The sequence below is a fragment of the Anabrus simplex genome, chromosome 1, assembly GCF_040414725.1.
Source record: "Anabrus simplex isolate iqAnaSimp1 chromosome 1, ASM4041472v1, whole genome shotgun sequence".
NCBI classification, from domain to species: Eukaryota; Metazoa; Arthropoda; class Insecta; order Orthoptera; family Tettigoniidae; genus Anabrus; species Anabrus simplex.
Genome location: NC_090265.1, coordinates 1,541,621,164 through 1,541,638,223, shown reverse-complemented (window position 1 = coordinate 1,541,638,223; position 17,060 = coordinate 1,541,621,164). Strand labels below are relative to the sequence as shown.

General features: G+C 37.5%; 1 protein-coding gene across 3 annotated transcripts in view; it reads right to left on the bottom strand.

Moving 5' to 3' along the window:
• Positions 1-17,060, bottom strand: part of Vav (Vav guanine nucleotide exchange factor) — a 632,485-nt gene that overhangs the window by 434,819 nt on the left and 180,606 nt on the right. For all 3 annotated transcript variants that reach the window (XR_010858641.2, XM_067138057.2, XM_067138058.2), the window contains exon 4: positions 10,440-10,566. Coding sequence is in view for 2 of the 3 variants with exons in the window: in XM_067138057.2 (XP_066994158.1) it covers positions 10,440-10,566 (127 nt within the window). In the remaining variant the exon portion in view is untranslated. The remainder of the gene's footprint in view (positions 1-10,439; positions 10,567-17,060) is intronic.

Here is a 17,060-nt window from a genome sequence, read left to right as displayed (position 1 = left end):
TTGTTCAGGTCAAGTAACTAGGAGCGCCACCGTCGAATTGTCTCCCATTTTAGCAAGGCGAAATCTGTAAGTGTCGCGTATTATCTCTACTGTATTTGATTTTACTAAGCGTCAAGTACAATAGACGCGTTATGACTCTGCCACTGAGTAGCCATGGCTTTTCTAAGAATTCAATCAATCAATCAATCAATCAATACTGATCTGCATTTAGGGCAGTCGCCCAGGTGGCAGATTCCCTATCTGTTGCTTTCCTAGCCTTTTCCTAAGTGATTTCAAAGAAATTGGAAATTTATTGAACATCTCCCTTGGTAAGTTATTCCAATCCCTAACTCCCCTTCCTATAAATGAATATTTGCCCCAGTTTGTCCTCTTGAATTCCAACTTTATCTTCATATTGTGATCTTTCCTACTTTTATAAACGCCATTCAAACTTATTCGTCTACTAATGTCATTCCACGCCATCTCTCCGCTGACAGCTCGGAACATACCACTTATATAATACAGATGTTGATTCCCATAGGGAATCTGTAATATTTGTTCCGAATGACTAAACACTGACAACCAGGAATGAGTTAGTTGGAAAATTTATAATGTCCAATAACGGACCATTTATATTGGTATTACATACCACTTAGTCGAGCAGCTCTTCTTCTTTCTCTCAATTCTTCCCAACCCAAACATTGCAACATTTTCGTAACGCTACTCTTTTGTCGGAAATCACCCAGAACATATCGAGCTGCTTTTCTTTGGATTTTTTCCAGTTCTTGAATCAGGTAATCCTGGTGAGGGTCCCATACACTGGAACCATACTCTAGTTGGGGTCTTACCAGAGACTTATATGCACTCTCCTTTACATCCTTACTACAACCCATAACACCCTGATAACCATGTGCAGAGATCTGTACCCGTTATTTACAATCCCATTTATGTGATTACCCCAATGAAGATCTTTCCTTATATTAACACCTAGATACTTACAATGATCCCCAAAAGGAACTTTCACCCCATCAACACAGTAATTAAAACTGAGAGGAATTTTCCTATTTGTGAAACTCACAACCTGACTTTTAACCCCGTTTATCAACATACCATTTTGCCTGCTGTCCATCTCACAACATATTCGAGGTCACGTTGCAGTTGCTCAAAATCTTGTAACTTATTTATCACTCTATAGAGAATAACATCATCCGCAAAAAGCCTTACCTCCGATTCCACTCCTTTACTCATATCATTTATATATATAAGAAAACATAAAGGTCCGATAATACTGCCTTGAGGAATTCCCCTCTTAATTATTACAGGGTCAGATAAAGCTTCACCTACTCTAATTCTCTGAGATCTATTTTCTAGAAATATAGCAGCCCATTCAGTCACTCTTTTGTCTAGTCCAATTGCACTCATTTTTGCCAGTAGTCTCCCATGATACACTCTATCAAATGCTTTAGACAGGTCAATCACATTACAGTCCATTTGACCTCCAGAATCCAAAACCGAATTCCCTTCTATCGAACCAGTTATAAATTTCACAAACATGTCTAATATAATTAGAAAGAATGCCTTCCCAAAGCTTACATACAATGCATGTCAAACTTACTGGCCTGTAATTTTCAGCTTTATGTCTATCACCCTTTCCTTTATACACAGGGGCTACTATAGCAACTCTCCATTCATCTGGTATAGCTCCTCCAACCAAACAATAATCAAATAAGTACTTCAGATATGGTACTATATCCCAACCCATTGTCTTTAGTATATCCCCAGAAATCTGATCAATTCCAGCCGCTTTTCTAGTTTTCAACTTTTGTATCTTATTGTAAATGGCATTGTTATCATATGTAAATTTTATTACTTCTTTGGCCTTAGTCTCCTCCTCTATCTCGACATTATCCTTGTAACCAACAATCTTTACATACTGCTGACTGAATACTTCTGCCTTTTGAAGATCCTCACATACACACTCCCCTTGTTCATTAATTATTCCTGGAATGTCCTTCTTGGAACCTGTTTCTGCCTTAAAATACCAATACATACCCTTCCATTTTTCACTAAAATTTGTACGACTGCCAATTATGCTTGCCATCATGTTATCCTTAGCTGCCTTCTTTGCTAGATTCAATTTTCTAGTAAGTTCCTTCAATTTCTCCTTACTTCCACAGCCATTTCTAACTCTATTTCTTTCCAGTCTGCACCTCCTTCTTAGTCTCTTTATTTCTCTATTATAATAAGGTGGGTCTTTACCATTCCTTACCACCCATAATGGTACAAACCTGTTTTCGCATTCCTCAACAATTTCTTTAAACCCATCCCAGAGTCTGTTTACATTTTTATTTACCGTTTTCCACCGATCATAGTTACTTTTTAGAAACTGCCTCATGCCTGCTTTATCAGCCATATGGTACTGCCTAATAGTCCTACTTTTAAGACCTTCCTTTCTATCACATTTATTTTTAACTACCACAAAAACAGCTTCATGATCACTAATACCATCTATTACTTCAGTTTCGCTATAGAGCTCATCTGGTTTTATCAGCGCAACATACAGGATATTTTTCCCTCTGGTTGGTTCCATCACTTCCTGAATTCCAACGAGTCGCGGCTAGTGATGTGTAGTAAAGAGGCGGTCATTTATTGTCAACGAGTTCTGTGCGCGTGTGAAAAGGTTGTATTGAAAAGGTTGAACCTTACTTGATATTTTAATTGTGTGAAAAGAAGCAGCGTGGTTACCGCGGTAGTTGCCAGTGGTATCCATTAACTTACTGTTAGGCCGCGAATGCAACAACCCTTGAGTTTTCGCATGATATTCTGAGGAAAAAAATCTTGGATTCGGAGAAATACGGTATCACTACAGAGATTTCTGTGGCAAACACCTCAGCTTTCTTCTTCAAACAGCGTCACCTAACCTAACAGTATATGTAGCCTATCATGAAAACATATTAGAAACGCATGTAGAGAAAAAACCTCCTCGCGAAAAATTTAAATGTAAATAGCCATGACTAGACGCGAGAAGATATGAAATATCCTCTGAAATCAGTGATGTACTCTGCCATATCTTGAGGTGGTATCATATTCTTACTTAATTTCCGTATATAACATTAAAATTACGATATCGTTTACTTCAGTCTTTATTTTTAACGAGTTAACAACTGCTATCGGTCACGTTATTTACGCATTTATTACGAAAACGTGTTTTCCTATTTCATTTCGAATTTTCTTTAGAGAACAGCAGTCAATGGGTATTACTAATAAACTCCAACATCGCCTCTGAATGTCAACGAGAGAGCTAGCAAATGCACAAAGTGAGAAAACTATACCGTACCGAAGATGATCGATAGCATTTTGTTGCAAACGTTTCAGTCTTCTTATTCAAACAGCCTCACGTATCTTAACTTAAACGTACAATACGTATGATGAAAACACACTGCAAGCACCAGTAGAGAAATTATACCTTTCTCGCTATAAATTTTCATAATACCCTTTCCATAATTTAACCAAATGCGACAAAATATAAACTAACCTCTGAAATCAATTAAGCACTCTGCCATATCTCAAGATGTATCCCATTCTTACTTAATTGCAGTATTTAGCCTCAAAATTAACCGGTCGTTTAGTCAGCCTTAATTTTAACGAGTTAACAATCGTTATCGGACACGTTATTCATGCATTTATTACGAAAATATGTTCTCTTTCATTTCGAATTTTCTTTACGGAACAACTGTCGATGGATATTACTAATCGACTCCAACATTGCCTTCGAATGTCAACGAGAGAAATCGCTAGTGCACATAGTGAGGAAACGATGCCGAAGGTAATAGATCGCATGCAATATCATCGCTGGGGTGCATAAATATCGGTATCGGAAAAAATTGTGCGCACGCTTAATCGCTCGTAATAACGGATGCTGTAACCGAAGGACGATACACAGTTTAATATCGGAATTTTGAAGGGACAGAAAAATGTCGTCGCTATAGCGGAGTTCTCGTTACATGCCGTAATCGCTATAGCGGACTTCTACTGTATTTTAGGAATGGCCTTGAACTCTGAAAATATATTTATCACTACTGTATAGAGCCATAACTGATGGCTTCATTCTATGAATATGACTCCTGCTGTTGTCAATTCAGTCTTCAACTTGGCCTTGCACCACATCAGCCATGGAAAGTTTCCTCCTTGAGAAAAGCACTTGTTGATAACTTATTGGAAAATGGAACCAATACGTTTTGACACAGCATTTTTTACTTATAAACATGTTTTTAAATGCTTTAAAAGATGTTGTTAATACCTCTCGCACTTTTGAGAGATTAATTATTGTTTTTATCTTTGAGTCATTCAAGGTAACAATGGTATCCTTTGAACCTATAATTTAGGTATTTGATTTTCTTTCTGCTACCAGTTCCCTTGTATGTTTTTGTTACTTTTATTATTTGTGCTTCCCACATTTGTATTCTGGATGTTCTCTATTTACCTTTATATTTCTAGATCTCTTGATAAGATGGGTGATTTGATTGAGTTATTGGATTGTATTTGATATGCGCCTTGTTATTCTACATACGTATTTGTACATGTCCTCTCGGTTATATGTAATCGATGTTTTATACTACAATAGAGTGGTCCATACATTTATTATGCACGTGTGTTCCTTGTGTGGATTTTCCCCTTCTCTGCCATTCATTATCCATGTCAGTGCTGGGCTTTACTAGCATGCATTGTATGGGATAGACACGATTGAAGTTTGAAGGTGATTATTACTCCTATTTCGGAAGGGATGCCGATATTTACATATATCGTACCCCTTTTGAATCTATTCATTTGAGCATCTGATTGTGAACTACTCTTGTTTGAGGCTGTGCTCTTGAGGCCGTAGGTGAATGTGCGCGACAAACGTTTTCCAATATAAATGATCCGTTATTGGACATTATAAATTTTCCAGCTAACTCATTTCTGGTTGCCAGCATTTCGCCCTCGTGTGCCAGGTTGGGGTCATCAGTTGGTACTTAGCACACCTACGAAGACGCTGGCTAGTGCATACCGTGGAGGCCACTGCGTAGGCAACTTGGAGCCATCGGCAGTGCCAATGCCCTATGAGAGTCTTTCTCTCTTTACCAAAAAGTGATGCCTGCTTGGCCATCAGATGATATAGATGTTGATTCCCATAGGGAATCTGAAATATTTGTCCTGAATGAGTAAATTTATAATATAATAATATAATATTATAATATTATAAATTTACTATAATATTATAAACTTACTCATTCGGGACAAACATCTATATCAAAGTTTTCCTTCGCTCTTTTGGCATATGTACAAGTGCGTGAATGGTGTAAATGAGTAGTTTAATGGGGTGTATATCAACTGTGGGATTTTCCTAGATTTTTATTTTTATTTCCTCCTTATTGTTGGCGTGATCACCCCATCCCCTAACCTCCTTCCATAATTTTTTTGGTATTTGAAGTAAAAGATGGCAAGCAGGTTTGCCTTAATTCTTGTTCCCTTTAACATTCATGCATTCTCCGCATGCTTAATACTTGGCCCACTAATTACCTTTCCGTGATTGGCTTTGACGATTATTATCTAACTACTCCTTGATATTTTTTTTTCCTGTGTGTGTGAGGTAAGATTTGAGTTGGGTTTTATGTATGTGATGAATATCTGTTGCAAAGATTTACTCCCCTTTTCGGGATTTATAATCCAAGTCATGGGTTATTGTTGTATTGAGATGAAAGTAATACACAACTACTATGTAAGTAAAGCTATTGTATTATGAGTAGGCTCTCACCATATAAACATGGTCTAGGTAAAGGTGATATGAGAACAAAGTCTGATGTGAGTAAGAACCATATGTACATTCAAATGTTTGTCCTTTTCTATTTTGAGTCATTATCCTTTTATCCTGATTTTTAAAATAAACCTTCCTTTTAAATATATCTTGGTTTGTATTGTATGTAGACTAGCCTCTTATGCTTGTTTTCTATGGCCTAGGAAGCCCATCTCCAGTTCATGACTCATTCGCTGGTCATTTCCAGTCACGGTCCAAACCCAACCTTTGGTATCATGATTATTGTTATGGAACGTAATTTCCACTGCACACTCTAATCTTCATGATCATGTTTCTCCTGGATCGGGTGTATCATTATATCTTCATGGGAATTTATCGTAGTAGAGATCTATATAATTAGTGGATATGGGTGGTTCAGTATGTAAGCAAAAACTGTACACTTTAATGACACTCATCGATTTCTGGAAGTCCAAATTTTATGCCCGTGCTAGTTTGTCCATGCAAGACGTTTTGACATCATAGCAGCAGTTAATTTTTACTTTTCGGCAGGCCTGCGAGCCTTGAAGTTTATCTGTGAAAGTTTGCGCCTAACAGTTCTTTGAGACTCAATGACACTACTGTGTTCCAGTTTCATTTCAATTTCTTTTGTAGAAGCAAACCAGTTCTCATGGAATATCTTCTTTAAGGAGCACTCAGACCTTGGTAAAAATATTGACCTTCTGCCACACTTGTTCTTCCTTTGAGGGACTAATTCACCATCAAAATCAATTTTCTTCTTTACACGCCTTACAAATGACTCGGATATATAGGCCTACCCAATATTCAAGAAATCTCCCGATTTGAATACATGTTTGTGGCAATCAGTGCTTTTACATCCACAATCTTTCGAGGCATTAAATCCCTTACTTTACCCACAGTTTTTCGTAATGTATTTAAAATCTCTCAGTATTCAGAAAACTTTATCATTAAATAAACCAGAAAACCAACAATACTAGATGTTAATAATGCACTCACACTTCAAACACGTCAGCTCTTGTTGTTCTCAAGACTGCAACTGATACTTGTTCATCAATAATCAGCTCTCACAAAAATGATACTGCACAACAAATGAGTTCATTTCATTAAATAATAGCTGTTTTATAATATTCAACCCATTAAGCAATGAAAGGTGAGCCAGTTTATTAAACCAGACGCCAGAAACAAACAAACAAACAAACAAAAAAGCACCTGGTGTGACTAAATAATATGGCCAGGGACTGTACTTTCTACGGCTACTGTTTTCAGGTTTTGACCTTTGCAGTTCACCCTTTGAGGATAGGAAATAAGTGTATTTACATACTTTATTTCTATTTCTTACAGTACAATAATATAAGTCAAATGTTTAAGACCAGGAAGCATGTCAATGAAGAATCGGGTCTTATAATAGTGTCACTAAATGTGGAAGGTTTCTCATCAACTAAAGCTGGAGTATTGGCTGATTTGTGCTCAAAAACTAAGTGTCACATCCTTTGCGCTCAGCAAATCCACCATGCTGTCGATCAGTGACCACCAGCTGTTCCAGGAACAAGTTAGGCTGTTGATTGCTCCAAAAGTTTTTATGGTAGTGCCGTCTCCTGCAGACCTGAATTGACCATCTTCTCCACATGCATCAGAGAAGAGTGAAATATTGAAATTCTGACAGCAGAAATCAAAGGCGCCACTGTAACATATCTCTACAAACGATCTCAAAAGGTGCAAATTTCAACAACCAGGATGCAAAGATTATTGTAGGTGACTACAAACAGTCGCAGTTTGAGATGGGGATATGCAGTAAAACCTTATTAATTCAAAGTTATTGGGACACAACTCGCAATTCACAAATGCCAACTCCTGTTGCGTCACAAAATATTCTAAGACCCGTTACTGCATTCAATTACCTTGATTCACAGTTTAAACCTTTCAAATGCTATGGAAAAGGACTATTTCCAAAATGTACCCAACAAGGTGCATTTACAGTATTCAAATAATGCACTTGAATAAATTACTGGCAAACATAACCTCACGCAATGAAAGAAAAAAAACACACGATTCAAAGATGAGGACAAATTATGCTGACTGACCTGTGCAGATGCTTTATTTTTTTTAATTACTGTACTGTTTGCATTTTCTAGATGCCTTGTGCTTGAACGGAAAGTGTCCGACACCCTTAAAACATCGTGGTTTATCAAAATTTCCTATGACGACGGGAGGAAGTCTCTCGCTTCAGTGTGCATTGTAACACAGTACAATGACCCCCACCCGTGTACGATTTCCTGGCTGGCACTTCTCTCCTTTACAACCATAAGTGAGCTCGGCATTAAAAAAAATGCAGTTTCATCCGTACGAATTGATTGTATGAGCCACGCTTTTTCATAAACTGTTGGCATTGCCAATGTTTTCGATTTCTGCTTCTCCGCAGACTGCCTGCTACATGATCTTGTGGCGTTCCTTTAAACGCTGAATACAAAAGAATGAAGATTTCGATCGAACTTAGCAAATATGAAGCACCCTGTAGACACACCAAACTGAATGAAAGTGTGGAAAGCTACCCCTGCACATTCCGGAAGACGAGTTCTATCAAGAAGTAGATAAATTTTGAATTATATTACTTTCTAAAATACTAATTTTTTTTTTTACAAAAGTAAAGGCAGTTTTGAATTAAAAGACTGAATTTCAGTTATGGGAACGACATTGTTCTTCAAATTACGAATTATCCGTATTTTGAATTAAACAATTTAATTAACAACTGTACCTCATGTTTCCGGGAACGATAGCTTCTTCGAATTAGGCAGGTTTCTTAATTAACCGATTTTGAATTCGTAGGTTATGATCTTCATTTCCATGTTGACGTTTAATTAATAAGATAGAGTTTGAGGGATGTTCCACCATTCAACACATTGTAAAAATACATTAAATTATAAGAAGACCAGTTTCGACTCCCTTGGAGTCATCATCAGTTCCTGTTGAAAATTTCAAATATTTGTAAGTGTATTTGTGTACCTGGTTGGCCATACTCCAAGGGAGTCGAAACTGGTCTTCTTATAATTTAATGTATTTTTACAATGTGTTGAATGGTGGAACAACCCTCAAATTCTATCTTATTCGATTTTGAATTATCAAGGTTCCACTGTTATGAACTGATGAAAATGGCAAAGCTGTTTAGCGAGGGGCAGAAGCTAATGATCTGAATGTAATGTATAATTCCAAACAACCAACAGAAATATCAACAAACTACTAACAGTGGAAATGTTCTTAAAAGATACACCATTTTGTTCAAGTGAAACAACCCCTTAGTGAGATCTGTGTCGAAGCCCGGCTGAAATGGTTTGGTCATCTCAAAAGAATGGGCCCACAAAGAACAGCTAGAGTGTGGTTTGAGAAGGAACTCAAAGGCAAATGATCAAGAGGTCAGCTAAAAAAGAAATGGATCGATCAGATTAGAAAGAATCAAGCTGGGAAGGTCCGGATTTGCAGTTGGTTATGGAAGAAGACAACTACATGGACAGAAATAAGAGGAGAGCGCTCACTCACCACACCCAGGAAACTGGAGCTAGTTCAAGATGATGATGATGATGATGATGATGATAACTGTACAGTAGATTCAGAAATTTATCATAATGAAATCTTGCACCCGTTCATTGTGGAACTGAAAAAAACAGAAATCTCGAGCTTCTTTTTCAACAAGCTGGAGACACAGCTCATGCCTCTAATTGTTCTGTTCAATGTTTATGTGATATATTGAGGGAACAAACGATTTGATGAGGGCTCTGGCCACCACATAATCCCAATTTGTCGCATCCTGACTTTTTTGTCTGGGGTGCTGTCAAGTTCTCAGTTTACTGGTCTACTTTCAGAACAGTTGATGAGTTAAACAAATTTAGTGAACTTCATGAGTAGTGAAGCACTGGTGAAAGTTTCTAACAGTATGTGCAAATGCATTGCCCTATGCTTGGAACTTTGTGGTAAACATTTTCAACATCTACAGTGAACCTGGTAAGTGTACAACAATCGTTAGGCTTACAATTCACTTCTTTTTGAGTTGCTTTGTTACTGGCTTTGTTAACAGTCTATCTTTGTGCAATATGTTATTACTGTCCACTTGCATCTGACTCTGAGCAGTCATTACTGATACCCGAAGTGTGCACTTTTATTCCATATTCCATTTGACTTAACTTTATGAAATGATCTCCATTTTTATTACGTTCAAAAATATGGTGCAAAAACATGTAAACATTTTTTTTTTTTCTTTTTAAGTAAAGAGAAACTAAATGGACTCTACTTCTGAATGTCTCTGATGTTTTATATATATACTCAAGTGGAAGCAAATCAAATTTTATCCATCTGAAGTGTTCAATTATGCCACACGTCTTGTGTAGACATTAATTTTGAGATAACAGATAATAAGCAAAATCTTCTGAATTACTATTAGGAGACACTGAAAGTGTGGGTTCATAAGTTATTAATGAAATAAAATATGTTTCCAAACTGCAAGTCAATCCAATTATGTAAATATCCCCAAAAAATTAGCATTTCTTAAAATCAAAAGACATAAATCTTAGTCTATCAATACCAAAATTTTTAAACCTGTGAACAAAACAAAAGTAATCACCTGATATCGGGCACAACTTAACTACTAAATAAAATTCACCTGCGGAAGTGGATGCTGCCTGTTAATGGAGCAGAGATCCTGGTAGATCTCCTCATTTCGGATGCGCGAGTAGTAACTGCTGTACTCCACCTCCTCACTCAGTTCACGCGAAGGTTCATCATCATCACTACAACACATGCACACACAATGCTGCTGCTTTAAAAAAAAAAAAAAAGAAGATGCCACAGGCATGCAAATAGCTTCACACAACAACACACGCACATACATGCATCCTAAAACAACATTCCAAATAATAATACAAAATATCAGACATGAAACTTTCATCATAACTAGGATCACATTAATAAAATTAAAGACAAGCACAGTAATGAATTCATTAAAATAATTAATTAATTTAGTGATGCCTGACTCCATAGAGAGTAACTGCTTTTTTTCTGGCAGCAGAAATTTTCTTTGCCTATAATTCAGTTCAAGAAAGGAGCATCTCTAAGTGCTGATACAAGTTACTTGTGATTACTTTTATGGTTCACCAGTTACAAAATAAACCAGTTTATTTTCTGTCATATCATCCCCACTATGGCAAACTAGCGAAAGTGACTAGTAAGGGAACCTGTAGTTCTAAAGTTTTGGTCTAGATTTTATTATTTACTGTATAATGTCTACTCTCTGACAAAGTCTCACATCTGCAGCTCATTCTGTATGGCTAACACATAAAACTAATCATTAAATATAAAAAATTGATTTTACATGGGTAATCACGTCTTTCAGCTCTCCTAATTTTGTGACAATTTGCAGATTTGTTAGTTTGCCAGAGGGGGGACGATATCATGATTATTAAAAGATCAAAAGCATTTGAATGTAGCCAATTTCATCTAAATACACAACGTTATTTTCTCTGTAAATTTAACTAATTATATACTGCAAATCTAATTTCAGCTTTATATTAGTGCAAAATCTGTTTAGCCTTAAGAATAGACAAGAATACACCTTCACTCTTCCAGAAAAGTAAATACTAGTAAACAATCAAACTTATTCATCTGACAAGGGTTAAAAAAAATGAATTCTCGGACCCCTTACTTTACCCATTGGTACCATCAATCTCACAAAGTCGTTGATGATAAAAGGGGGAGGAAGGAAAAGTGATTTCCAATTACTTATGTCTTATTCAATCTTTGGTATGATGAATGATAATAAGAGAGTAGACGGTGTACCTTGAACATTAGACTAGATGGAAACATAGTGAAGATGAAGTATGGACAGAGAATCCTGGAGATGAGGTAGGGGGATAGCAAGCCTACTGTTTGTTCATTTATCCTCACTCTTCATCAATATTCCTTGGTGACCGTTGGTGAGAGGAACTCCATAACTTTATTCTACCAGAAGAGTTCATGAAATATAAACATATTTGCTCTTATGTAGTTTACTGTTATATTTTTGTTACAGTATGTGATAGACCAGCACTACTTTAGGATTTAAAATTAGATTATTAGTCCATTCACAATGGATTCTTCAGTTACTATTTAAATACTGACTAACAACTCACATATACTGTGATTTAAAACTCTTCTTTCTACCAAAGATATACCATCTGAGCATATAAATTAATATAAAGAGAGAAAGTTTAATTACATACAATGAGTTTCATAATGAGTTCCATATTGACATCAACTATATATTCCCGCCATCATACAAAATGACACATGATCACGACCTCGCTGAGAGATCACGGTTTCACGATGCACGAAGAGGTTTCTGGCCTAGCTACCAGTGGGAGTAACACGCATATTGACGTGATAGCCTTTCAACCAGCTAGCAAGCAAGGACTAATCTTAGATCATACAATGCGCTTCAAGTCGCACGTTGGCCAGGCTGAAGAGGTGGACGCCGAGAAGAAGTCGATTTACCAGCCAACTGTGAACTACTATAAGGACTTATATCACCTAGACAATATTTCCCTAAATTTCTTGTACAGGTATGGGATTCTCTCGGACTCAACCGGACATGACTTCACAACATCGCTATCGCCGCAACACGAGGTTCGGTAACCATACTCTGCAACCATCTATATAACATTTGAAGAACCATACATCATGCCACATTTCAAATTTGTTCCAAATATATGTGATATCTGGCATACTAGCAAACTTAGAAGACACAATACTGTGTAGTCAACATACTTTGTCCTTGTGGCAGCCTCCTCATGGAGGAAGTTGTTTGTATTAATACTTGTATTATGTATTATTACAAAGAATTTGTTGTATTGAAAAGGTCGAACTTTAGAATTCTTTGCATTTGTATAGAATGTTTGTGAGTTTTTTTATATGTGGCGGGTAATCTTGGGAACCATTCAACAAATCTCAGTCTTCTTTTGCCATCAAAATGCTTATTTCTTCCAGATTATTACAGGCTGTGTATAATTATGCTAGCTTATCTGAAAGCAGGCAGTTTAAAAAATGTAAGAGCAAATTAAAAGTGAATACATTGCCAGAGCTCTTAGTCTTATTAAAAAATGGAGCTCACTAAGTATACTTTTGTACACTTTTAACTACCTGGAATTCTTAGGCAACATGTGATATCTCATTCTTCTGAACTTCCTTGTTTCATTCCTGGACCAACTATGAAACAGAGCATTTTTTTTTTTTTTTTGCTATTTGCTTTACGTCGCACCGACACATATAGGTCTTATGGCGACGATGGGATGGGAAAGGCCTAGGAAGTGGAAGGAAGCGGCCGTGGCCTTAATTAAGGTACAGCCCCGGCATTTGCCTGGTGTGAAAATGGGAAACCACGGAAAACCATCTTCAGGGCTGCCGACAGAAACAGAGCATTAAAAATTTAGATATGGCTGCCTTCTCTAGCAAGTAGAATGGTGAGTGGATAGTATATGTATTATTCATCTAATACAGAACAAAGACGTATCTGAAATTGATGATTTAGATGTGAAGAAGAGAGAGAGAGAGAGAATATGATAAGCTTGAAAAGTATGATGATGGTATGCATCAATAAGACATAAACTATAGGTTTTTGGAAGTCAAATAGTAAATTACATGCAATAACTTGTGTAAAAAGAGCCTCCGTGGCTCAGACGGCAGCGCATCGGCCTCTCACCGCTGGATACCGTGGTTCAAATCGCGGTCACTCCGTGTGAGATTTGTGCTGGACAAAGCGGAGGCGGGACAGGTTTTTCTCTGGGTACTCCGGTTCTCCCTGTCATCTTTCATTCTAGCAACACTCTCCATTCTCATTTCATAGCATCTATCAGTCATTAATATAAATCACTTTGGGAGTGGCGACCCCATCGTACTAATAGCCTATATATGATTCATTCATTACATCCCTGACCCGGTCAATGACTGGAAAACAGGTTGTAGGTTGCCAATTTTCTTTCATTACGAGAGAAGGATGGAGGTTCAGATACAGATGATACAAGCTTAGAAGGTAATGTTTAAACTGATGATCCTACTGAAGTCTTACTAGAAGATGAGTATGCTTGATAAATCTCACACCTAAAGCAAATAGTCAGTGGTATTCACAATGCCACATTTGAGTTTAATATACCACAATGGGATGAGTATATTGAGACATGAGTAAATATCCTCTCCAATACTTTATTTTGAAAATACATTCCACTTCAAAGTTTAACAAATTTGTAGAGAAATGCCTGGAAATAGCTTCTTCAAACTCAGAAATTTGTTACATTGTGTCAACAACTTGGAGAAACTAGAGGACTCTACAGACTGGTGGTGGAAAGTTTGCCCTATATAGCACTGTCAAAATTGTGAAATTTTTCTTTGTTTGACCAAGGAAAGGATTCTTTTCATAACTTTTCACAGAGTGAAATGAATAAATCATCCTTAATGAAGAATTGAATTGTTTAATATTATGTATTTTTGAACTAATATGCACAGTCATCTGGCTCCTAAGTGATGCAAAATAGGTGCAAGTACTACTTTTCTCCAATCTGAAGGTACCTTCCCAACACTCCATCTTATTATACTACAAAGCCATTTCATCCTTGCATTCCCAATATACTACATCAATTCAGGTCTAATTTCATCTATTCCTGCTGCTCTATGACAATGGAGTTTATTTACCATTCTTTCCACTTCCTCAAGCGTAATTTCACCAATATCATTTTCCTCCTACCCATGAGCCCCAATGTTAGCGACACCACTATGAAGATTTCATTTTACGTTGAGAAGATTTTCAAAATACAGGTAGACCTCGTTATACACGATAGTTACATTCTGCAGAATTACCGCGCATACCGAATTCGCATAAATCGAGAGTCATTTTATATGTAGAATATAGGGTTAGGCTTCTGTTTGCTCAAATATTAAGTTTAAAAATAAAATAGCAGATATTCTCATTATTTTCACAAAAAATAACCATTATCATATTTCTGAAACTCATTTTAATGCAAAATTTATGCACTTAAAAATTTAGTACTGAAACACACAATAATAAACTAAACTCTGCATACAAGCTCTTGGCATTAGCTTGAATAGCAGCTCCAGAGAGGGGAATGTGTTGTTGGTTGTGATGCTCAATCCAGTCTATTCCTTCCATCGCTTCCGAGTGGGATTTGGTCACTTTAGTCACACTTAAGTTAGTAGAAGATTGAGCAGTATTTCAAACTGATTCCACATTGTCATGAATAGTTCTCACAGTGGATTCACGTAAGTCCCAAAGCACGCTCAATGTCAAAATTACGCTCACCTTTCTCATAGCAATTTAAAACTTCTAAATTTGTTTCTAACGAATACAATTTTGGTACACACTTCTTTCCTTCGAGAGGCACACTTTATTTCCTTTTACCCGGGCGTTTTAAGTATGAAACCTGTCAAGTGCAACTTCACAGCTCTATTGACCGGAACTGAAGATTCACGTCTCGACAAACACGACAGAAGATGCGCTTGTTCCGTTGAACCTTGGCGTGCGATGTAGTGTACGTCATAGAGTTCGGCACGCATGCCTGTACCTGCCTCAAGGCATTACAGCTTCCATGTAATGTTAGCAGATGGCAGCACTAGACTTAAAACTAAAATCGTGTATATGCGAAATCGCAGATAACGAATCCGCATATGACGGGGTTTACCTGTATTCCCTCCACCTGTCCAGTGATTCCCTGGGATCTATTATGAGTTCACCTGAATTACCAAAAACACTGTTCATTTCCTTTTTCCCTCCCTTCCTAAGATTCTTTATTACTGTCCAGAAAGGTTTCCCTGCTGCTTGATCTAGCCTTTCCAGGTTATTACCATAATCTTCCCACGTCTTTTTTTTTCTTTTTTTTGGATTCAGCAAATATCTGTTTCGCTCTGTTTCTTTCATCTATGTACAATTCCCTGTCTGCATCAGTCCTTGTTTGGAGGCATTTCTGATAAGCCTTCTTTTTATGTTGCAAGCTGCTCTCACTTCATCATTCCACCCAGATGTTCACTTTTTCCCATCTTTACACACAGTTGTTCCTAGGCATTCCATTGTTGTTGCTATTATAGCACCGTATGCCACCCATTCTCTTTCTATATCCTGAACCTGCTTACTGTCCAATGTTCGGAACTTCCTACTAATTATTTCCATGTCGTCCTGGAGATTTTCTACCCTTATTCGTTTGCAGACAGATTTCACTTTCTCTATCATAGGCCTAGAGATACTTAGTTCACTACCGATCAGATAGGGGTCTGTTTCATCAAAAAATCTCCGAAAAACCCGTACATTCCTAACAGATTTCCTGAATCGAAGCCGGTTAAGATATAATCTATTATGGATCTGGTACCCCTAGTCTCCCATGTGTAGCGGTGAATAGCCTTATGCTTGAAGAATGTATTCGTAACTGCTAAACCCATACTAGCACAGACGTCCAGCAAAAGCTTTCCATTCCCACTAGCTTCCATATCTTCCCCACATTTACCAATCACCCTTTCATATCTTTCAGTTCTATTTCCAACTCTCGCATTGAAATCGCCCATTAGCACTATCCTATCCTTGCTGTAGACCCTGACTACGATGTCACTCCTTCATAAAACTTGTCAATTTGATCCTCAACTGCACCCTCACATGGTGAATTCACTGAGACAATTCTCGTCCTAATTCCTCAAACTGCCAAATTTACCCACATCATTCGCTCATTCACATGCCTAACAGAAACTGTGTTGTGTGCAATAATATTCCTGATGAACAGCCCTACCCCAGACTCTGCCCTACCCTTTTTAACACCCATCAAGTATACTTTATAATCTCTTCCTCTTTATCTCCCCTTACCCGAATATCACTTACTCCTAGTACATCCAAATGCATCCTCTTTGCTGACTCAGGCAGTTCTACTTTCATTCTTCCATAAGCTCCATTAATACTGATAGCACCACATCGAATTCCTCTTTGTTCGCCAAGTTGTTTCCAAGGAGTCCCTCGCCTGTCAAATGGGAGTGGGACTCCGTTACTCCCATAGGTATGAGGCTTGCTTAAAATGTTCTGAACTCGGTAAATTCATGAAGCAGGATGCTACCCTACTTACACATAGCCCAAGTGAGGATCTCTCTTCTAACGGGTTAGGGGCCACGGTGGATTGTATAGCCCTAGTCGCCTGAGCACAAGGAAGGCCATGACTCAGAATATGTCCGAAATGCCCACTCCCATTGTGTAGCAACTGGTATCCTG